The sequence below is a fragment of the Clytia hemisphaerica genome, unplaced genomic scaffold, assembly GCF_902728285.1.
Source record: "Clytia hemisphaerica strain Z4C2 unplaced genomic scaffold, Clytia hemisphaerica genome assembly, whole genome shotgun sequence".
In the NCBI taxonomy this organism is placed as follows: domain Eukaryota; kingdom Metazoa; phylum Cnidaria; class Hydrozoa; order Leptothecata; family Clytiidae; genus Clytia; species Clytia hemisphaerica.
The window spans coordinates 325,546-350,472 of NW_027104525.1; the positions used below are offsets into that span (position 1 = coordinate 325,546).

The following is a 24,927-nucleotide window of genomic DNA, read 5'->3' on the forward strand; positions in this document are numbered from 1 at the left end:
GCAAGATGGGAAAAGAGGCGCATGCGCCAACATAATTAATAAATTGACGCGAGCGCAAGCGAGCGAAAGCAAATTTAGCCAAACGGAAGCTAAAAATTGATGGATTATGGAGTCATTTACGCCGAGCTGGAATTATTACTTTACGCCAACTGAAAATCAAACAATCTTTGTAAGTACCCTTACGCCAATGCGTCAAAAACGTTTCAGTTGTACGCCAAAGAACTTCGGCGTTAGTTACACAAAATCCATACTGGTCGTCACCCAGTGTAAATGAGATAGGACGTCTCAGGCTAAAAATAAACGATTTTAGGGAGTGGTACTTTAATTGGATTAACTTTCGCCATTTTAGCGAGATTAAATTTCAACTACCCTCATTTTTTTTACAAGCATCTGGTAAATTCCGGCTGAAGCATTCTCAAACCCTCTGAAAGGCTGAACAAAAAAAAGTTTTGTTGGTCGCAGACTGGACGTCAAATTTCGAAGCTGATTGCATCAACTTTTTTATCAATATTTCAGACGAAGGAAACTGTATTGAGCTGATTTTTATAGAAATGCTTTCTAACATACTCATCGTTTTGGACAAGTATTTTTTGGAGTGGGAGTTGAAGCGTTTTTTCTTGCGAAGCTTTTTTGTCCACAGGTAGCCATTTTTTATTTTTTTCAAAAAATCTGGCTTTTTCGTGTGCTTCCGTGCAAAGTTGGATCTTTCGGATTCTACTCGTTTTTTTCTAGAATTTTTTTTACACAGTACGGGAAATAGGTCAAGACAGATTACTACCAAAAGAAATTTTCCAGAGGTTTGTTTTTGTATGACTTTTCTGGGTTCAAAGACGTTCGGTCGCCAACTAGACCGGTCGCCAACTGGGCAGGGGACTCTATGTAGTCGATATGTGATCGATAAGTAATCGATAACTTGGAAATAATCGATTGCTGATCGATACTCAAGATTTTTTGAAGGTCTGATTACCTATCGATTCTATCGGTTAATCAATATCTAATCCATCGATTACTTATCGATTATTTATCGATTACTTAAGATTATCGAATATATCGATTAACTACGCCTGGTCCAGGATGCATTGTCTCTTATTTTCCCCCTATTTTCTACTTTCCTGTCTTATCCTGATTCTCTGTCTTTCTCGGGCTTTACAGAAATCTGTGATCGGATGCGCATGTGCATGTATTTACCGCTAAATAAACATAAAGGCCTTTTTAGACTTTGAGTAATCAACGTTAGCAGGTAATCAAGACAAGAGTTAATATCGGAAAATAAAAGTTGGTAGGAAGGAAAAAAAGTTGGTAATAAAAAGTAATTTTGCTCTAGTTCTAGTTCTATTAAGTGATCACATAATACGCTAACGTACATTATCATGATATCGAAAATAAAAAGTTATTAAAAATACCTAATAAAATGAAAACAACTAAAGCTAAAAGTGACTGCAAGAAGAAGTAGTGAGATCGTGAGATAGCAAAGTAGCGAGATATGACTGAAGCTGAAAGACACCACCACAAGGGTTTATAATAGTATGCAGTAAGCGAGAGGCTAAGATGTGATAATGTAGACCTGAAAGACTTGTGATTTGATGAAGTTAATAAGATATAAAATATACATTTAAATTTTTATATAATATATAAATATGATTACTTAAAATTAAATATTATGATTAGTATTATGTTTAATATAAGCTAAGAAGAAAGGAGAAACATTAATAGTGAATAAATAACTTTTGCCTTGAATGCACGACCTAGCTGCTGAGCTGAATAGAAAAAGAATTAGAATTAGTGAGAGTTTGAGATTAGAGGATGATGACTAGATTGAGACTAGATACTAAGGCACAGCAGGAATATAGAGCTAAAATAAAAAGCTTGAAATCAGGAGGAGTTATGAGCAAGTGAAGGCAAAATGTAAACAATTAAAATGATACATACAAGTTTTAAGTGTAGTGCTCATTGACACCTTTACAGAAAGAATCATAATTTAGCTCAGATATGAGATTCACGGGTAATTCATTCCACAGGCGGATGGTTGACGGGAAGTAACTGAATTCATATGTTTGAATCCTTGCATTGATTGGAATAAGTTTAAGATGAGTGTTACGTGCACGAGGTGCAAGAGCGGATAAAGATTCAACTTTGCCATGAAGAATTTTATGCATGAATTTAACTTTATTTGCTGTTCTCCTGGTTTGAAGGGTTTTTAAAAAGTTCAAGATTACGAAGCATCAATGAGGGACTACTCATTTGCCGCCAGTCATTCGAGATGAAGCGTGCAGCTTTCCTCTGAACCATTTCCAGCTTATAGATGTTGGAGGCTGAGTGAGGGTCCCATACGACTGATCCATATTCCAGGATGGGTCGGACATAGGTTTTGTAGCATTGAAGCTTTGTATTTGGGTGACATGATCTGAGATTCCTTTGTATGAAACATCGAGTTTGGTTGGCTTTCTTAACAGTATAGTCGTTATGGACATTCCAGGAGAGTTTTTATGGATATACACACCTAGATATTTTGCTGAGTCAACAACTTCAAGTACTTGGTTGTGCATTGAATATGGTTGAATGATAGTATTACGCTTGTTGGTGATTCGTAAAACCTTACATTTGTCCGGGTTGAACTCCATTGACCAATCATGTTCCCAATTCATGAGTTGGTTTAAGTCTTCCTGAAGGCTTATGGCATCATTGATTGAGTCAATGACTCTGTAAATTAGTGCATCATCAGCAAACAATCTTATTTTACATTTAACCAATTCAGGAAGATTGTTTATGTAAACTAAAAACAGAAGAGGGCCGAGGACTGTGCCTTGAGGAACTCCAGAGATAACATTAGCTTTTTCAGAGCGCGCCATAATCTCACTATTACATCAAATTCCCGCTTTCTTCAGTAAATTGAAGATAACAAAATACCTAAGTCACGGATCACCGATTGAAACAAATGTATGAAGGGTGGGATTTTACAGCCTTCCGTCGTGAAAGGCACTGAGGAGAGGCCACAGGTGCCAAAAAGGAGGGCTGTGTGAAATGCAGCAATCTCATTGGTGGAAATTTGCTAAACAACTGCGAAAGAGCACCAGGAAGCAATCAGTAGAAGAAACCACTTTCGTTTTTGTTGCAGATTTCGATATAAACTTCTCTTACAGGGATTGCTTGTCAATACGTGTTGTGTCAACTTCTGAGCATTGTATTGTTGTAAAGGGAAAGATAAAAGAGGTAAGACTAGCCTAGTTTCTAATCCTGATATAGGACAGTGAGGCTGGAACTTCGATTTTTGAGCATCACGATTTTACAAGCTTTTTAGCGATTTTTGCCTCGCTAACCCAAATCTCGCAACCTCTTTACCTTAAGGAAGATCGAAATTAGAGTTTTTCAGCGTTCCGAAAAAAACGCATAGCAGAAATATTTTCATCTTCACAGGATCGATTCTCAACAACAAAATATATCTTTTGGTCTTTGGGTTTGTTTCTGGCATTTTTCCTTCAAAGAATTTTTTTGCGGGTGAATAAAGATCAGGCGGCAATCTTGCAATGAGGGAGCTACTTATCAGTTAGGGTTGGTTTCAAAAAATTTGTGAGTATTTGATCACTTTCTTAACAAGCAACCCTTTGAACTAGACGACGTAACTAATCGAACAATTCGATTATCATTATCGACCTAATCAAATTTAATCGAAGGTAATCAAAGTATTAGGATTCCGATTCGATTAATCAAATTAATTGAACGCTAATGAAATTAATAGAAATCAGAACAATTTTTGAAAATTTGACTAGTTCAATGAATTTGATAAGTCTTTGATTAGTTTGATTATTGTTGGTAAGCGTTCAATTAAGGTTCGATTAATATTCGATTAATATTCAATTAATATTCGCTTACTGTTTGATTATATAGTTCAATGACTTTGGATAAAGTTTGATTAATTTGTTGGACCATTCAATAACTTTGATTATCGTTTGATAGTTTCAATTAAAGCCATTGACCTTTTACATAGTTATAATGTATGTTGATTCAGCTGATTGAAATAAATAGAATCTTTTGTAATAAATAGAATCTTTTGTAATGAATAAAGAAAAATGTGGAGCAAGATTTTTTTCTTCCTTTTATTTACAAATTTGAAAGGACTCTTTTATTAAAATTTTGCTGACATCAGTTTCAGACGAGTCGGGTGTATATAACACCGTATAATTAATGGAAAAATAATCAAATGAAAAAATTCGATTAGATTCCGATTAAAAAACTAATTCGATTTCATACGATTAATTACGTCTGGTTTGAAGACTTGATAACCGTTCAAGTACTTTGATTGTTATTGATGTACTTTCAATAACTTCGATAACCAATTGATAACTTCAATAACCAATTGATTACTTCGATAACCAATTACTCAAATACATATTTAATAAGAAAAGCCAAAATTTGATTGACCCCCTTATTATTTCCTCGTCATTTTGTGTGCCTTCGCCTTGGCCCTGGGTTTCCTCAAGTAAGGGGTCACTCACATATCGATTCTTCCCACAACTAATATCAAATTGACACTAATTTGAAAACTCCCGCACCCAATTATCAAAAATCGATGAAACTCTAAATTTTAGTAGAGTCTTATTTAGTAGATCTTATTATTAGTTGATAAAAGGAGGAAAATAAATATGGAAAGTAACATTTGGCACAGAATAAGCGTCTCAAAAATCTATATTTCTGGTGAAATTTCTAAGCGTTATAGACTTTAATCTCCCACCCCTTCGCGTCAATTTGACGTTAGTCTTGGGAAGAAACGATATCAGGGTGTCTACGGGACCTTGAAAACCTTGAAAACCTTGAAAACCTTGAAAATGAACCACCCAACCTTGAAAACCTTGAAAACTATCAATTTTCTGGGAAAAACCTTGAAAACCTTGAAAAATCGTTAAAAACCTTGAAAAGCACTATCCAGTCATTCGAAAAGTAAGAATAAGTAAAAAACCGCCTGCGGCGCTAAACCTTTATAATATAACATTTAGAGAATTCCATATTTTCCTGTTTCTGTTGCGATTCTATCGCAACGAATGCAACATATTCTTTTATCATTAGCTGAGTTTTTGTCACTAATTTTATGTTTGCATGAGCCCTAAGAAATCGACTGTTCCCCAATTTTCAAATCGCTTCAGGGCGTCTTGGAATAATGGCCGTTCATCAATAAAATTTTGAAGCTTCCTTAAAACAACTCTTTTGGAAATTGATTTTTGTAAAAAACAAAATCAAAAACAAGGCGTTTTTTAGCCATTTGAAGAGGTCAAATCAAAATTTTCTCTCGTCGGCGCAAACCATGGTAGCGCCTCCTCGGTCACTGTAAACAATTGGTTTTGCTTCTAATTCTTTATTTCTACAGTTGGAAGACTAGGGAGCTGGATTATTTCTCTTTGTAGTGTTGTTCTCGAGAGGGAGATAGGAATTTAACTGTGGAAGTAATTCCCCGGGCACCAAAAGCGAATAAATTTTATTTACTGTCCTCTATTCTGAAAAAAAAAAAAAAAATTCCTGTAAAGAGCCATGTCAACTGAGTTTCAAAAAACCTTGAAAAGTGCCAAAGTTTTTGCCAAAAAACCTTGAAAAACCACTTAAAAATGACCAAAAAAACCTTGAAAACCTTGAAAATCCCGAAAAAAAATCCGTAGACACCCTGGATATGTGAGTATCGCGCATTCTGATTGGTCAGAAAAAAACAAAAGTGGTTTTCTTGCGTTAATTGAGTGTTTTAATTGGGCAAGATAAACTTGATTTCAGATTATTTCGACGCGCTGCTACAGGAGACATATTTGATAAAATCGAAGGTATTTGATACAATCCAAGGCATGAAATATGAATCGAAGGTAATCGAAAATGGTTGAAGAAAATGCCATAATCTGGAGTCGAGTGAGTATGCGATCGCCGATAAAATTGATAGGTGGTCACTGACCACCTTTGATTATTATCAATCATTATTGATTACTTCAACCACAATCGAACGTTGGATTGGTACCGTCTGGAACTTATGGCATTAGTATGTCCATAAAGGACATAAGTTTGACGCAGATAATTGGACCTTGGGGCATGGTCATTTATACGTGAAAAGAAGTGCATTAGGATCTAGATTTCAAAACTGCTCAATAGAATTGATTTTTTAGCCTTTTTAAGAAATTAGGGAAAAAGTACTTTATGACGACAGAATTGATGACGTTAAAAAACTGGCAGGTCCAAAATGCATAAAACATAATGCATATTGCATAATGCATAATGCATAATATTTGAAAAATGTCAATTTTAGAGGCTATAATAAGGAAAATTTGAAAGATTATACTTTTAACAAAAAAGATATACCAATTTCTACCATAAAATAAAGGGTAGAAAGCTGTAAATTTGAATTTTGGATGATGAAGAAAATCCATGATCCACTGAAAATGCTTGTCGCCATTTTGATTTTCATAGTTGTATTTTACAGAACGTAATATCATGTAGAAGAAACACGAAAATATCTCCTCCGTATATTACTTTTCTAACTCAAAAACGTAAATTTTAAAGCAAGATCTTTCTGGGTTTTCTCAGAGGTTTTTTTCGAACAATTGCTAATAAATTTCAACGGGTTTATCCTCTTACAAAGCATTAACCATGTGAATGCTTTTTGTTAGATAAGCCAATAGCCAGCCAATATAAATTAGAGAGCTTCATCCGGAAGCTAGATCAAAGAAAATAGACTTCGAATCTTTTTACATTCGAATTCGAATGTTTATGTGTTTTTTTATCTGATCTGTTGCATCATCTTATTATTATTTATGCTGACGGGTTGTTATGATTCGAATATTTTCTCTTTCGTTCGGATTCGAAAAGTAAATATTATGTCTGGGGAAATCCCTCTGATTGGAATGTTTATAAGAAACTCTTCTAAAGAGGTTTTTCGCGGTTTTAGCCTCTGCAAAGGAGAGTTTTAGAAAATATAAAATCGTTCTGTAAATTACACAATACTATTATGTATTATGCAATATGCATTATGTTTTATGCATTTTTTACCTGCCGGTTAAAAAACTAAAAATTTGAATATATCTCAAAACAAAAACTTATGATCAAAATGATAGGACAGTCTGGGAAATCCTCTTAATTTCGAGCTTAACTTCCAAGATTTAAATGTGCAATTGCACAGCCTGTAAAACAGATGCGCACACATTTTTTTTTTTTACATCATTAATTCTTGATCTCCAAAAGTATATTGGTTCTTCTTACAAGAAGTTGAAATATTTTATGTATATGTTATTTATATAAATGTATATAAAGTTCTACAATTCAAAGTGTTTATTATTTTGATGCTCTCCACCATTTGGTCTCTGGAGGTAGAGGGTGAGGTATCACACTTTCTTTATTCTGAAGATTTTAAAAAAAAAATGGCTCTAAGCTTAAGTCCCGTACCTGTAAAAGCAGGACAAAAAACAGTTTTTTGAAATATGCAAAAAATACCATATGTTAGATCTTTCAAATGCGAATGGTTCAGTAAAAAATACAAATTTTTGGACCTACCTCCAGGTACCCCGGTGGAGGTTCTATAAATTAACCCATGTCCGTTCGTCCGTCCGTCTGTTACCAGCTTTTCTCAGGATTGGGTCATTATTTTTTCTGATTTTTTGCACAAAGATGCAAAATAGCAATGCCTATAACGTGACGGAGCCCGATTTTTGAGAAAAAATTTATTTGGGCAAATTTGGGCCAAAAACTACCTAAAAGTAGTGTTTTTTGAACTTTGTGCAAAATCCTGTCATTACTTTTTTCAGATTTTTTGTACAAAGATGGAGGGCAAGATTCTCTAAAGAATGGCTGAAGTGGTTTTTCCCAGATAATTCTTATTCGCCTTAAAAAACAGATAAGAAAAAATAAGAAAATATAGCTTTTCTTAATCTTAACGCATTATTTTTTTCTAATTTTTTGCACAATGATGCAAAATGGCAATGCCCAAAATGTGACAGAGCCAGATATTTAAGGAAATTTTTTTTTGGGGGGGGGGGAATTTGGGCCAAAATCAGCTTAAAAGGTTTTTCGGGCCTGAATGGTTTAATTGATTTTCGTATTTGAGGAAATTCCTTTTTCCCACCGGCGTAAAAACGAACCGATTCCCACGCGTGGGATAGCAGTGTGAAATGTATACTTTCACACCGTGTGATTTTCACTTTCACACCGGTGTGATTTGATGACTTTTTCCTGTGAATAGAAATTTTTGTAAACCATATTATTTGGGCATTTTTCCAACAAGTGGAAATTTTGGGATGACCTCATCGGTTTTTGAATGACGTCATAAATTTTTTTTTCTTCCTGGAAATTCCTGTCATGATGGAGAACATCTGTACCAAATTTCATGGCCATAGCTCTTCTAGATAAAAATAATCGAGGGTGGTAGATTCTACCCCCCCTGGGGATACAAAAGTCAAAAAAGCTTGGGGCTAATAGGGTTAAAGAAGGGTGTTGGAATTAGATGAGGGTTGTCCACAATGCACCAACTTATGGTAATTGCTTTTTCTAACCAGGGAACTGAAGCGTTCCAGCAGAGGAATGTAAAGAGATGGAAAAACAGCTTTTCTGATTACTCAAAGTTCAACGATCACTTCTATTGAAAATTCTATTGTAAAAACGTTGATTAGGTCATTAAATGAAAGTCCAGAAAAGACGGCTCGCCATACAAATTAGACGGTTTCTACATGATTTGACGATAAAAATGAAAATTTGTTTTTTCTTTTTTGCCGATTACTAAGTTTAATTTTTAAGAATAAGGAGCAATATATTTGCCAATGTATAGCAAAAGAAATTCTTAACGCAATGATTTTAAATTGGTTCTTGTAAAACTGTCAGAAGTCGAGTAAAATCAAAATAGAGTTATAATTTTCTCGAGCTCTAGCATTCCATATTATAGTGCGGTCATGATGCGGTTATATCAGTAGAATCGCTAGGAAATTCTGAGCAAGAAGATATAGATAACTTTTCGTATACGAGAGGTGTACCCAAAATATAAGCCCTAAAATTACCGCATAATCAGGCAATAGATGGAAGAAAAAGATCCACTACAGGCTATACTGTCGCTAAGATTATGTAATGTTTTTGGAATCATTAAGTAATGTTTTCACTTTTAATTTATTATGGAGCTAAAATGGTTTTGCTTCTAGCAAAAGATCTAGTTTGAAAACTGTATTTGTATCTGTATTTGATAACTAATAATTAACTGTGTAATAGAACGTTTATTAAAAGTTAAGTGTGAATTTAAAGGAATAGCCAGATAAAAAATTCAATCAAATGATTCCTTACATACAGAAGATTGACACCAGATCTTCAAAATAGTCAAAGGAAAACTTTAATGAAACTCTTAGCATTATTCTTGCTGAACAAATTTTTTTTCTTTCAATAAAGAAACAGCCAAATGAGATGCAATTTTACACAACACATATGAACGCATGCAAACTTTCTCGTGTCGACCATTGAAATTTTACACTCTTTTTTATAGGATTAAACATAATAAAAGTTTTTTTGGAAGTCTGCTGATGTCATCAAGAGATGCCAAAATAACCTTTAAATATTTATTAAAAATGATAAAATTGTTTTTGGGCCCAGTTATGAATAATAGGGATGCTTGTATTTGACCTTCGAAATCAAGATAAGGTACTAAGGTAGCAAATAAAGACAACAGTAGTGCTCTTTTTCTATTAATTTGTAACTAAAATATTGCACTGATTCTATCATCTCCTCTGTTTTCCACTGTTTTTTAGAAATATGACAGAAAACAGAAGAAAAAGCAAAAGAAAGAAGGTATTTATTATTTAAGAATTGAATGAAATGTTATCGAAATGAAATGGAATCAGAATGAAATTCATATTTTTTGCTGAATTGAATTTCACAAATTGTAGAATTGGCTAGGGACCAAAAAGGGCACGGTTTCTGCAGTTTTTTTTAACTAAAGCTTTATCATAATTTCTTTAAAACTTTTGCCAATGGTAACATCTGTTAGTAGATATTTTTTAATAAAGGAAAAAGTGGCCAATTTTATTTTAAAAATAAATATAGTAATAATTGAGTGCTTCGGAATCTTTGAAAACTGAACTGTGGTTGTTGACATGAAGTTTTCAGTAAAATTTATATTGCTTTTCTATTTAATCATATCTGTTTTCAGCTGAACAATTGGTCACTTTAACAAATGAGCTACTCGCCACTCAGGAAGATGAGAAAAACCTAAAAGAAAAAGGTAAAGTCATTGGTTGGCTTAGTTTACTGTTCTAATTCAGATTTGAAGATTTCAAATTAAAGGTTTCATACAATACGGTGCCTGGTAATAACATCTATGTATGATTTTTGTCAATTTTATCTCGCATTTTTTTTGAAATACAAGTACGTCGTACAATGTTAAGTTACTCGTTTTTGGATCTACCTAAAAATGGACATAATTAGGTCCTATTAATTAATCTTTGTCCGTCCCTCTGCTCTGATTTTCATTGAATGTTTTCTCTTTTTGTTAATATAAACATTATTCATTTGCAAATTCATGTTTAATTTTAAATGAAACTGATTTTTGTAGATTTTTGTAGCTGGAACTTTCTAAATATTGCCAGAACAAGGGTTTTTCTTGAATTTCTCCAGTTCCCATTCAGCATGTAGCTTGTTTCATTTAGTTTCAAAGTATACAATCAGTGTTGCACTACCTGGTTCAATCCTTGAGAATGCTCAATCACCAGAGCTTCGAACGTATCTTGCTGGTCAGGTGAGAATCTCTTGGTGTTTCAATTCTTTAATTTTTAATTTCTTCATTTTTCCAAGGACTTTAATAAAAGTCATTAAATTATTAGTCCATGCGAAGTCCACTTTAGGTAGCTCAAAAATAGATTATTATCTGCAAATCCAATCCATTTTAAGAGAAAGAGAGTATATTTTATTTTTATTTCGTTTTGCGTAAGCCTGCAATTCGAATATTCAGTGTAATAAAGTACTTAAGTCAAGGTTAATGGAGAAGGTTTGTCTTTGACACAATCTCCTAAATCATCCATCTTTTCTTTTTGTTCAGATCGCACGAGCTCTGGTCATTTTCAATATTGACGAAGTGGTCATTTTTAACGAAAGCACGCAAAAGAAAAGCAACGATGGTTTATTCAAAGGAGTTACCAAAGCCAGTGATGCCAATGTTGTCTTTGCAAGGATTCTACAGTACTTGGAGTGTCCGCAATACCTGAGGAAGTACTTCTTCCCTGTGCATCAAGATCTCAAATATGCAGGTGACTAACTTTCACTTTCTCAAACACGAAGTACGGAATCATCTTGAATGAATCAATGATATGGTTGAACTAGTATCTCAAAAAGGAATACAATTTTCCATATAAACACACCACTTGAAAGTGACAAGTCCCAATAATACAAATAAAATACAATACAAATCTTATTATGAAAATTATATTTGTTTTTGATTCTCCTCAGAAAACAAAGTTTGAATTGGCCTTGTTTAGACCCCATTGATTGAAAGTTTTACGTCACTTCTAACCAGTAGAATGACTTCGTTTTGTTCCGGAGCGAAACGAACCGCTTACTGCGAACATGATCTAAGATTCGTTTCATTGTTAAATGTCCATTCTTTTCACACACAAACAGGTTTATTGAATCCCTTGGATTGTCCACATCACATGCGAATGGATGATCCTTCACCTTATCGTGAAGGTGTCACCCTCAACCGACCTGTCAAAGGTGTTTATATATAGTTTTCTAGTCATCGAATCTCCATGGTAACTGAAGCTACAGCATCTAATCTTTTTTAGGCTTTTATACAGTCGTGGAGCCAGTTTCATTTATTTAAATTTTGAACACAAGTTTTTTAAAGACCTTTTTTCGCAATTCTTTGAGTTTTGTTTGGATCTTTCTGGGGTTTATTTGGAATTATGATGCAAAAATTTAAGTTCTACCGCAAATTAAGCTTATAATTGAGCTTAATAATTAGATTTCAATTATCCTTTTTTTAGGCGGGGGTTCATATGTGAATGCTGGAATGCGAAAAGAAGTGAAAGTAGACAAGCTTATTAAACCTGATGTTCGAGTGACAGTGAAACTGGACCCTTATGATGATGGTAAATGTTTTTTGGTTCCTTTTCTTGATTAAAATCTCATGTTCAATATTTCAGTCAATCTACTCTTCAGTAATTTTTTTTCCAAAAAGTAGAAAAAGTCATAGATTTCCTACAATTAGGTTTAGAATTATTGCATGTAGTGGGAACTTGTCGTTTCTTGACCGAATCTCCCCATGAAGCAGTATTCCACTTAATGTGTTGATTCTGATTGCGTTCCTATTCAGAGGACGTCGAGAAGAAAAAGTATCTGACCGGATCCGTTGTCTCGCCGACCACGCCCAAAGAAAGTGATAATATTTATTGGGGATACAGTGTGCGGCTTGCCAACTCGTTCAGTGCTGTTTTCACCGAATCACCATACAAATCAGGATATGATTTGACCATGGGAACATCTGAGCGCGGTGAAGTTCTTGATCAAATGGACTTGCCAAATTTCAAGTAAGCTATAACATTGTATAACATTTTTCTGTTGGAGAGACCCTTTAAAACACGGGTTTTAATGCAGCTTGACGTTTAAAGAAGAATTTTTTCAAAGGATATTTTGGACGGACTTTCTAAAAATATCATTTGAATCACTTTCAGTCAGTTCAATCACAAGTCAACTTCGAACCAAATTCAAATTCAAGTGTTTTTACAACGTAGTGGTGATGAAGTAGAAGAAGAATTATGAGCCTACCCTAAGCATAGGGCATAGGCATAGTGGTGATGTACCATTTGTATTTACTCATACTCTTGTATCATGAAAAATACATTTCTCAAATGTTTCTGCAAAAAGTGTGTCGTGGGATTTTTAGGAAAAGAAACTGCTTTAACTCTGTAATTATTATCCATTTTTTATTTTAGTCACCTATTAATCGTTTTCGGTGGATTGAAGGGGTTGGAATTGAGTTTAGAAAGTGATGAAACCCTCCACGAATCTGATGTTGGATTATTGTTCGATCATTACATCAACTCGTGTCCCGATCAAGGAAGCAGAACTATACGGACGGAGGTAAGATTGTTTGTTAAAATAGAATAAACCTTCCAACACTTGATCACGTGATCGTGGTCGTCAATTTTTAAGGGGTCTGGTAATGAATTCACAAGGACAATTTTTTCTTAGCGTACGGTATTAAATATCGTAAAAACTAACGAAATAAATTCCAGCCAAAACTGAGTCTACGCGGTGGAATACAAACTATTTCGCATCTGATGGACTTCAGTATTCAAATTGACGTTACCTTATCACTTTACATCTTAGCCTATACTCAGACGTTACGGTTTGGTTTTTCTTTTTTCTTTTTTTAATGTCATGTAATCATCTCTTTTAATAATTATTATAACTAAGCACAAAAGAAGATATATACAATTAAACTTTCCTAGGACGTTACCCGTACTGTTCTTTCTATTTATACTTGTTTTATATATTGCACTATATCAAAAATGAAAATGGAACCCAAAAAGATGCACTTTCGAAATGGTTCCGAAAAAAAGTGTGAACGTCAAAGAAACGGTTAAGGTCCACTTTTTTCATTTGAATGGAACTGCTCCGTTTTCTTGCTCCGAAACGTTCCGAAACCAACATGTACACACCCGATCCGTAACGAAAACCATACCGGAAAGAAACAGGACAGTAACGTGTGAACATGATCTTAAAGTTGTCACAAGGGTGCTGCTACGCTTGTGTTTACGATACTGTCTTCGAAAAGAATTGTCCTTGAAAATTCATTAGCACTCTCCTCAAAAGAGGATTGCATCGCTAAAGGGTTGATAGTTTTAGAATTGGTTTCTATGTGGTCGAATAGGAACCTTCAAATTCGTTCGGGTTAAAAATATTACGTGTTTAAAGGCATTTTTTTAAATTCTCTAAAAAGAGCGACCGACATAAAAGACTGGTGCAGCCTGCGGTGGACTATCCATAGATTCTGGCATGTTCAACTAACAACCATTGGAATCTAGCTAAGTCGAACTCGAACGGGGATATTATCTGTTCGAATAAGCGGGAGTCTTTTTTAGTTAATTTTAATTATTTTGTTGTTTTGTCTCTTGACGGAGAGCTTTTCTAATTTTTCGTGTAGCGCGTTACTCGTTAATTTTAATTTACCATGGTAATCTATTCTTTGAGACAGTTGCCTTGGCCACCTAAATATATCAAATAGTAGGAATTTTAATTTGACGTCAAATAATATATAATCGATAAAATGACGTCAATTTAAACAAATATTATTATAAAAAGACGTGAGCAGCAGAGATTTTCAGATCAACGGTATCATTGGAAGAAGCGCCAAGCTGCCAAGATGGTCTCTTTACCGAGGCCAAAGATCTTCAAAAAACGCCAAAATAAGCAACAGAGTAAGAAGCCGTCAGCTATTGGGCGTTTATGTACCTTTATCGCATCCATATTTTTGTCATCCAAACCAAACGAGGATTCAACACCAAAGAAATCTTCAAAGAATCGTTTTTTAGCCCGCTTGAAGAAGGGCCAAAATCAAGTGCGCCCCACAGAATGCTATCCCTCGGAGTCACTTAAAGATGTTAGTGTTGATGGCGGAGGATCGTCTGTTCCCCATACTGAAGGTGCGTGTTTTTACCATCAAACAACGTGTGAAAGTTTTCAATTGACTTGTCTTAATCTTCCTTTAGTATTCGTAAGCTTAAAACCCACGAAAAACTTCAGGTTGTTTCCGACTTTTTGGGTTATTTATTTTAATTTTGATAATAATATCAAGTTCCGCAATCGATGCATTAAACTTTAGTTTGACATTTTAATTATGTTTTACTAGTGACAACTATTGTCAATGCTACGAACGATTCACCACTGAACCCAGCACATGAACCTGGACCTGTCAAACCGAATCACATCCTTTCCGAGAATGCACAACCCGCCTTTTTGCCTTCTAATGAGGACTTGTTAACCGTTTCACCAAGCTCCACTGAAGACTTTTCTGGACCCGGCAACCTTAACAGCTCTAAGAATAATCTGTTGAAGCAGGAGGACAAAGAAAATGATGATACGAAAGAAGACTACCCCGGTTCTGAAACAGCCGAAACGTTAGACGATCCTGTGACAGCGTCCCCGATATCCGATAACAATACCCTCGATGGCGACTCTTCAAAAATTTACACATTAACGCATACAAACGAAGGGTCGCAGATGCCTGTCATGAAGTCGTGTGTCCCGATAGTAAAGAAGCCGAAAAGGTTAAAGCCAATCGCACTCGCAAGCCCACCAAGCGTTAATCAACCTTTGACTCCATTGCCACAAATTCAAATGATGAACGGGTCTCAACTCCCGCTAACTAAGACTTCCGTCCCCCTAAAACCAAAGAAGGTGAAGAAAAAAGAGCAAGTCGAGGAATCAAACCAAGATGTCCACAGTCCACTTCCAACAACTCCAACTGCTGTCATAGATAATCGATTTGTGGCATCGATCGGGAGAAAGGAAGTTAAAAATAATACTTCCCACGTTGACAAAATGGTGGATCCCGCCCTCAATCTACCAGAATCAAGTCTACCAGACATTAATCAATCTTTAGCTCCATTGCCACAAATTCAAACAGTGAGTGGTTCCCAGCTTCCACTGTTGAAGACCTCGATCCCCTTGAAGCCAAAGAAGAAGAAACAAGCTCAGAACATTGAAAAATCCAATGAAGACCGTATTAACACTAGTTTGCCACCAACAACTCCCGCCGCTGTCATAGACAGTCGCTTCGTAGCATCCATTGGAAGAAAGCAAGATCAAAAGAACATTTCCCATGTTGAGGAAATGGTAGATTCCGCCCTCGATCTGCCAGAATCTCAATCTGTAGATGTGAAAGATGAAAACAGTGGCTTTGAAGGATTATTTGAAGTTCTTAACCTTGCAACTGGTGTTCTACCCCATCAACCGAACGAACATACAGATAGCGGTATCAAGATCGATACGGAAAAGGCTAACGGAAACCCACTGAAGTGTAAACTTCCGCCGCTGAATTCTAGCGCACCCCTTGTTTCCCCAAAAACAATTCCGGCTATCCAGTCGGACTTCCCGGAATTTCCGCTTACGGTACAATCTGTTGAATCGTTCTCCCCTCCTGCGATGGTGGATGAAAATGTGTGTGACATCGATGTAACGTCTCGTAAATTAGTGTCAAGCGCAATTGACAATGCTATCTTGAAGTTGTTTAATGACAGCGATATTCAATTGAGCAACCCTTTTTAAAATTTAACTTGTATAGACCGTCGGTGAGTAGTGGATTGAATGCTTATTTGTCATCAATCATGGACTTGTATATTTTTTATTATCATTCTTCGAAATAAATGTGAAAAATTAAAAACGTAAATACACGAGTTTAAATTGGAATTGATTTATTATATAATTGGGTTTAGAGGAAAACTTATATATATCGGGGTGGTCAGGGTCAGAATTCGCCGGAAATTCGGCCGTCGAAATAGTTCCTCGATCGGCGGAATAGTCGTCCGGCCGGCGGAAAATTGGCCGTCGAAATAGTCATCTGAATTTTAACATTAGACTTAAGACTTAGAAGCTTAGAATCTCAGGATCTCAGGATTTAGAAGCTCAAAAAATGTTCCAATATGGGTAAAAACATAGCCTGGAAGCCACTTAACCCTCCCAAAGCGAATAATCCACTGGAACAAAGTGGAAGTACTGAAATTGCAATTCTTGCCCGAGCTTTGAATTCTGAAAAACGTTAAAATACCAAAGAAATGGTCAAAAAATTTCGGCGCTGATTGTAGATCACTTAAAGGTTTTACACTTCAGTCCCACTTCAGTAAAAAGAAAATTGGTTTGGTAGTCTCTCATACAGTCATCTGTTCCTTTGAAGCTCATAATCATGCTGACGTCGAGGTTTTCCTGATCTTTTGAAGTCGTCATAAATTTGAAGGGTCTTGAAAACTTCTACCTTATCACCAAACCTTTTCATCGAACTTCGTATGAGTAGTTTCTATAGCAACTAATTAGTCTTGTGGCTCTTCTTTAGACGCCCTCGATTGTAATGATATTGTGACCAGGGGAAGTTAGGCGATTGGGGTCACCCTTTCCCGGGGGGGGGGTACTACCCTTGTCTACCGACGGGGGTGCTCTGCTGAGGTTCGAAAATGGACCATACGCGGGACTCGAAATTTGTGAAAAAAGTGACCCTGAATGGGACTGAAATTCCATAATGTTCTCAAATTTTCTACTTTTTCCCCAAGTTTACCAAAAATAGGCACCCTACGAGGGACTGATTTTCTATTTTGGTGTTTTTGCGACCCTACCTGGAACTCGTGGAGGTTAAAAAAGGTACCCTGACCAGCGGAGCATGCCCGTAACCCATCTTGCCCTAGTACCCCCCCGGGCACCCTTTAGCTATTGAGGGGACCTCTCAGATCACTTATCTGTTGTAAAGATACATTAATAGATTTCAATCAACATCAATTCTATTTCTCCAATTAAGCAATAAATATCAATAATAAGCGTAATATAAATAATATCAAATAAATTAATAGATCTGGCATGCAATTAACGATAGTCTTTTTTCAAGTCCTTCTCTTTAATTTTCCCCTTCAAGTCCCTGATTTCTTTTCTTTTCTCACTCATAATTTCTCGCCCTATTCAGAGGTCTGAGCTCGAGGGCCTGAGCCCCACTCTATTGATGTATATTCATCTTTCAGTTCATTAACATCGTGTTGGCTTAGTCCCAACCATCATTCATCATTGTGCGTAATCAAAATGCTTTGATCCTTTTATAACAGACTTTAAACCAAGATGGAGTCTTGTTGGGTTAAGTGTCATCAATCTATCAGTTCTGAATACCAATGGGACTCTAATAACAGTGGCCATTTTCATTCGATACAGAGATTGTGAAAAACTTTAACTGGGACATGACAATAATACATATGTTAGCTCATTTATTTTTATCAGAAATACCCACACTCTTCTTTTTGGATAAACCAACAATAATAACTTGTACTGTACAATCAAGCCACTATTGGTTGTGGTTTCTGTTTTACCATGAGTGTATCTGTCAATATTGCTAAAACACATAAGTTGATTTTGATCTTTTCATCCAAAACAGTTAATAGAAAGGAGAAAGAAATGGATTGGCGCGATGGAGCGTGTGCTTATCTTGGTGATTCTAGATGTTTTGATTTTCATTGCCACTTTTCTGAAATCATTTTTGTATATAACTTTGCAGATCTAGTCAAAGAGGTGACCTGCAATGATAATATGGAACACAAATTCGTTTGTTTCAAGGAAATTTCGTTTTATCGAGTATGGTTTACAAGTGGGAAAGGGTTGAGAAAGCTTGTCCAACTTAAGGAGACATACGAATCGTAAAGGTTTGAGTCAAAGCGTCAAATTCATAATCTTTTTTTTCGTGAATTCCATTATACTGGCGATGATGTTTTATAGTGGTTTTGCCGGCGGTTGGTGTTATGGTGGTTTTGTGAATTATTATTGCTTCGACCGTTTTCTTGGGCGGAGAGTCATGGTGTGAAAGGCTAGTCTGCATCTACCGATAAAGATTCCGTGTTCCCAGTAAAAATAGCGCGTTCGTGATGATGTTGGCTCGCCTGTGTTTGTGTCTCAATATCTGAATCTTTCTTTCCTGGATTTGTTGCTTCGGTTTCATTGTTTTGAGGAGCAACTGTCGCTTTATTCTTTCGGCTGAACAATGTGATACTATATTTACTGTTTCGAAAAACATATTTACAAGGATTTGAAATCGAATTCAAATTGAAAACAAATACTAGGAATGGCGTGCTTGTCTTTACTACTTCCAAATTAAAGAAAAAATAACAAAAACTTGCCGTTAGTCTCGGTGAAATGGTACACAAAATAAAGCAGGTCAAAATAATCAATATGGTTTTTGAGACTTTGTTTTCGCACTCGATTCGACGTTTGCCATCGGCTGTCTCTTCATTGCGGAGTCTCCCCTTAGTCCTTTTCAACTCTTTAACAATTATGACGTAAGAGATGACCATTATAACCAAGGATGTGAGGACAGTGAGTAAAACCACCATTAACAACAATACCGGTGGAAAAAGGATTGGCAATATAATTATCAAACCAGATATGATAAATACTGTCTTTTTATGAAAATAGTGACTCGGTTGGTTGTCATAATTTGGTCATAACTTGAAAATCGTGTGATTTTAATACAATTGTTAATTGCAATCATTGTTACGATTAATATAGACGAAAATTGACAAAATATGTCGATTATGTAAAAGAATTTTTGTCGTATCTGTGAATTTTGTTTCTCGGCAATAAACATGTATAAACCTATCTTGGTTGGTATTCACACCGAACATGTCAACGTATCTGAGACATTTAATGCCAGCAAAAGACGTTCCAGATTACCAAACTGTCGATTGTGGTTTGTTTTTTTGAATTTCCTTAAAGAGTACAGGACGTAACTGTTTAAAATTCCACCAGCGATGAAAAGTGGGATGTAAGCAACTCCTACATAGAACAATGCCATTTCTTCGGACAAAAGCATCCTGCTTTCAAAAATCCTTGTTCTCTACTCACAAGCTTCATATTTTAATGTTAAGCATGTAGTATTAAAATTAGCTGCAACTAATCCAAAAAATATTTTCCCCCTTTTATCCATTTTTTCTATTAGAAGGTAATAAGTTTATGCTTTACCTTTGATATCCGAAGAAAACCTCCCGATTTTAAAAGAGAGAAAGACTGAAAATCTCGCAATTCTTTTTTTAGTAAAAAAACTGCACTAACACCTAACGTCGAGATAATGTCTGTCTATAATCCCATGACATCTAACCTATCCGTTCATCTAACCTATCTATTGTTGAATATGAACTTCCATAGCGAGAAAGCCATCCAATCCAAAAATCTTTTTTATGCCCGGATGTTTTAACTTGAAATAGTGATAGCAAAAACATATTTCAAGACTCAGCATGAGCATTTCAGTATTGCTTTTTCTATTGTGAAATAGCTTTGATTATTTTTCAAGATGGATTGTTTTTAAAGGTTTTATTTTTACATAAGTGTTCCCGTTTCATAACAGACACATATTTCATATCAGGACAGTGTCTGCCTGTTGTTCTATTATGCTGATATAAGCAAAAAATGTTTTTCTTTTCCTCTTTCTGACCAATCTTGCTCCACATCCGTGTCAATCCAATGTTGAAGCTAAATAAAAGTTAGGAATTTTCAGAAAATAACATTTATCGAAAGCCCTATTATTTCAGCAGTTATTAATATTAGTTTCATCACCGAACAGAAAAAGCCCCCCCCCCCCCCCAGTACGAATAGGGTTAAATTAAAAAAAATACCCTTTGTTAAATATATTTTTGGGAGGTTTATCCCAAATAATACAAGATTAAAATATATATTTCGTATAACATGGTTTCCATTGACCAAAACATCATTATAACCTCATGTGGTAGAAACCATCCTTAACATATTCTATATTTTTGGAATAAATTTAAATTTTATTTGACGTCAAATTTCTTTAATCAGCGATGTAACGTCAAAAATAGCATATGTTTGATTTGACGTCATAACTAAACCGATATACGTGGATATTAGTGGAGCAGTAAACCATATCAGATTCGTCGTGCCTTGCAAGATGGTCGCCCTCCCAAGACCAAAATTATTTCGGAAAAAACGAAAACGAAAAGAAACACCACCAACTGCCATCGGCCGATTTTGCTCGAACTTAATCACCTTTTTTACAAGCTTTGCGACAACCAAATCATCTACGAGTGATGATACTGGACCTCGACCTGATGCGACTTCGCCAAAGGAGCAATTGTTCGCCTTCATGAAAAGAAGGTGTAAAGTTGCACCAACTACGGAGAATGCCGTTGAAATCGCATTGATTGATTCGCATAATGAAAACGAAGATCACGGAGAAGCGGAATGTTCTGGTCTTAATCAGAATGATATCGGAAGCGGTAAGTGGCTGATATTTCTCTACAGGTATATGTACCGCAAAACCCACACTAAATTTCTGACCTAAATAATTATTTTTTGGGCTGCCTTTATCAAGAAAATTGTTTGATGGTGCGAGGAGTCCCATGAAAAGAGTTATTCCTGATATTTTTCAATGTTATATGTTAGATTGTTTTTATATCATTGCTTTTTAAAATTTTCCCTTTTTTTGAATACGTACCTCAAAACCCACATTTATATTATTGACAATATCTTTAAGTCCACTGGGTCAATCAAGGTAAAAATTTGCACCTGTACATCTAGGTAAGTTTGTTGTAGAACTATTCATATGTTGAAACTGATGATGAAAGCGACATCCAAAAACTCAAGAATTGCTGGAAAGGCCTGGCACCGCCAACAAAAGAGACTGGTATGCTGCCATCTACACCACTAAGAAAACAAAAAGGTTGTATATTGGTCGTTTGTTGAAGAGATTCTTAAAAAGATGAAGATGGCACTGTTGACTCAATTCAGTTACACTGTCTAAAGCCTAAAGTTAGGAGTGGCACTGTTCTTGAAAACACCCCAGGCCATCTTCCAGATATAAGCATTTTCCCAGTTCATGACATCATAGCTGGGCCATTAAAGGTCATTCCCATTCGAGGAAAAAAATGAACATTCCAGATTATGATTTAAATTGAAAATATGTTTAACAAAGTATCAGGACTAAACCGTCTAGCTTTAGTAAATATGATGTAATATCCATACTTTTTTAAGCTTTTGAGTTATTATATATATATATATATGCTAAACATTATTGTTGTATTTTTGCATAGTTTTTCTTGAAAATGTTTCACAAAATTGTATTCCAGAAGTATGTTTGAGAAATAGATAAATATTTTTGTGTTCAACATCAAAAAATTCTAAAACTCGCAATTTTTCTCATTTGTACCTCAAAACCCACAATTAAAAAGTGAGTTTTTTGAGAGCAATTAAGATAAACACATTGCTTACAGCACTTAGGACTTTTTTCCTATATTTGTGTTATGCCTAGAGGTAATAGAAAACGAAAGATCGATAGGTTAGTCAATAGCAAGTGACTTATCTGACCATTTTTTGAAAAAAATTAAAAACTTTGAAGTTAAATTTCTAGCATTAAATCTTGATAAAAAACTTTTAACCAATCAATAATGCTCAATTTTGTTTTAAATAATAAAGAAACTATTATGCCAACATAATCTTAAAAAGTTATGCTGATAAAAACATTTTAGATTTTTCTAGAACTCCTGAAATGAAATTGTTGGTTTTGAGGTACCTGTGGGTTTTGTGGTACATATACCTGCAATACGATTTTCAAACATGTTTTTTCTCCATAAGGAACATGAAACATCGAGAAATTAAGAATTAACCTAACAATGTACAGTCTTCAGTAGCAGGTCCATGGGAACCAATACAATTTTAAGACTCGTTATCTCTAAAAGAATTTCGTCACGACTTTTTCTACGACTCATGGCTGTTTTTCTTGAAGTATATCATTCTTCTTACTGTTAGCCTCTTAAGGTTCTATAGTCTTTTTTTAATGTTCTCGAAATTCCAGTCAATAACAAGCTTACGTGAAATGAATAAAAGACCTAAAGTTGACTCTCTTTCTCTAATTCGATCTTCAAGGGACCAAAAATTTACTTCGAATAAGGGAGATTAAAATTACAAAGAGTAATTTACCTGCACTTTACAATTTACATTTACCAGCTGTGGGGACCAATATTTTAGTTCTGATCACGGGAAGATTCAAATAATAGAGGCTCAATTTAGAGATTGTTGACTGAAGTATAATAATGATATATTATTCTACATGCTCCACTTTTTCCAAATTTAGATACGAAGCAAATTTCTCCGGAGAGCGACGCTGCCAATGCCGTCAATCAAATACCTCCTGTATTAAGCCCGTCCCTCGAATGTACCGGATGTGACAACGTCGATTGTAATCAGGAAACCGATCCAAAGTCATCGCATTCCAAAACCTCTACGCGCTCCATTCATTACCGCCCATCTACAACTAGTGTGGTGCAAGTGAATGCCAATGACCACCCATGTGACGTATCAGCCGCCCCTGATACAACACCGGACAAAGATAATTTGGAAAATCACCTCGATATTGTTACGGAAGCGTCCCCCGATAAGGATGATTTACCATGTGACGGAGAGAATGGTATTTATAATGCTTCTATAAACCTCCAACATACAGCTGATGGGTCGCAGATGCCGATATTCAAATCCTCGGTTCCAATTGTAAAGAAGAGGAAAAAGCCTGTAAAAGGAGTGGAAGGAATGTCAGAATGTGATGCCACTAGCCCCAGTCTTGATCCTCAAACCATGACTTTGCCACCCATAGTTGATAGTCCCAAGCCAGGGCATGACTCCAATGCCGCCCCGCCTTACCGCTTACCACCGATACAAACTACAGTCGATGGGTCGCAGTTACCTATGAACAAAATCTCCATTCCGCTGAAACCGAAATTGAAAAAGAAGAAGAAGAAGAAGGTTGCAAAGGATGATTCAGAACAAACTGGAGAAAAGGTGGTTCGAATATCTTCCGGAACACAGCTTCCGCTGTCCAAAACCTCTGTCCCGTTGCAAGAACAATGTGAAACGGGTGGATTGATGGAAAACCCTCAAAATACTCAAACTAAGAAAAATCCCCCTATCGCGCTTGTAGATAACAGGTTTGTTTCTTCTATTGGACGAAAACAAAAACAAGATACAAAACGAGAGTCAAAGGTTGATGCATCGACGAATTTAAAAGAAGATGTTCACTGTGACTTAAACGGCTGTACGGCTTCAGCTGACGGTGGCTTTGCTGAATTGTTCAGTGTGTTGAGCCTTGCCACTGGATTGTTACCATCGAGTTCTAAGCAAGCTAATGACCTCATTGTAGAAGATGTTGAACAGGTTATTGTACCTAATGCAGATTCTATTAACCGTGTTGCCAACCCTGGCGATGTCACTGATAGCGGCATCAAAATCGATAATGTGAAAACCCCACCACCGAAAAAACTACCGCCCTTAAAACCGTTTTCCGCCCTACCCCGAGGCTTCCGCCCTAAATCGGCCATTCAATCAGATTTTGATGATTACTCGGTGATGGTGGATTCTTCCTGTTCCGAGAAAACAGATTCGAATGCGATTGGTGCGGTTTCTCGTGACATAGCGGCAAGTGCTATTGCGAATGCTGTTAGCGGGCTGATGGGTGGTGTCTTTGACAGTCAAAATGACCAATGATCGTTTGTCTTCTTACATAAATAAAATAAAAGGAAAAGAAAGTTTTAAAATAAAAAAAATAATAGAAAATTGATGAAATAAAAAAAATAAAAAAATAAAAAAAATGAAAATACCAAAAAGAAAATTGATGAAAACAATGGAATCTTAGGTTGTTATAGCTTGTATATCATACCTCACATGTGAATTTGTTATATTTGTTTTGTTTTACTTCTACGAAATATAAATAAAATATGAAAAAAACGTAAATTTATACTACGTGTCAATTTTCTTAGCCATTTCTTCCTGGTTCTTCCATTAATTCTGTCGACCTTCTGTCCGTCCGATTTGCGTGAATAAAACAGAACAAAGAGACATGCCTCGGAAGGAAAGAATTTTTTCTTTCTAATTTGAACTTTCCGTTCAGTTTTACTCAAAGCAGGTTGCAACAATGCACTACAAAACCATTGTAGCCCCACCTGAAAAATAAGTCCCATCTTACCCTGTTCTTCCCCCTAAAATCCAAAAAAATCAAAAAATGCCATACATAAAAAATCTCTCTGTACAGTGAGGGTGCACACTATTCCCTGGCAAACTTAGGCTACACGCAACCTCGAAATTGATTTCGATAAAGAAGATACCTATTCATGATATGCACCACTGCAATGACTTCACGAAATTATGCAAATTTTCTGTTTTTGTTCCACCCAGACTCTCCAGTAGTGCATA

General features: G+C 35.7%; 4 protein-coding genes across 4 annotated transcripts in view; all 4 read left to right on the forward strand.

Moving 5' to 3' along the window:
• The window catches only part of LOC136822004 (leucine-rich repeat-containing protein 23-like), a 156,793-nt gene that overhangs the window by 75,842 nt on the left and 56,024 nt on the right, over nt 1–24,927 (forward strand). The gene's annotated exons all lie outside the window — the stretch shown is intronic.
• Nucleotides 1–24,927, forward strand: part of LOC136821986 (putative methyltransferase C9orf114) — a 28,459-nt gene that overhangs the window by 2,297 nt on the left and 1,235 nt on the right. Inside the window, exons 2-9 of the mRNA XM_067078204.1 lie at nt 9,744–9,783; nt 10,145–10,216; nt 10,641–10,729; nt 11,030–11,237; nt 11,608–11,700; nt 11,973–12,077; nt 12,302–12,515; nt 12,921–13,068. Of these exons, the coding sequence (XP_066934305.1) occupies nt 9,744–9,783; nt 10,145–10,216; nt 10,641–10,729; nt 11,030–11,237; nt 11,608–11,700; nt 11,973–12,077; nt 12,302–12,515; nt 12,921–13,068 (969 nt within the window). The remainder of the gene's footprint in view (nt 1–9,743; nt 9,784–10,144; nt 10,217–10,640; nt 10,730–11,029; nt 11,238–11,607; nt 11,701–11,972; nt 12,078–12,301; nt 12,516–12,920; nt 13,069–24,927) is intronic.
• LOC136822016 (uncharacterized) lies at nt 14,311–16,333 on the forward strand. Its single transcript, XM_067078238.1, has 2 exons — nt 14,311–14,633; nt 14,840–16,333. The coding sequence occupies exons 1-2, from the start codon at nt 14,354–14,356 to the stop codon at nt 16,255–16,257; spliced, it is 1,698 nt and encodes a 565-aa protein (XP_066934339.1). The 5' UTR covers nt 14,311–14,353; the 3' UTR covers nt 16,258–16,333.
• On the forward strand, nt 20,599–24,222 carry LOC136822014 (uncharacterized). Its single transcript, XM_067078235.1, has 2 exons — nt 20,599–20,966; nt 22,820–24,222. The coding sequence occupies exons 1-2, from the start codon at nt 20,639–20,641 to the stop codon at nt 24,220–24,222; spliced, it is 1,731 nt and encodes a 576-aa protein (XP_066934336.1). The 5' UTR covers nt 20,599–20,638.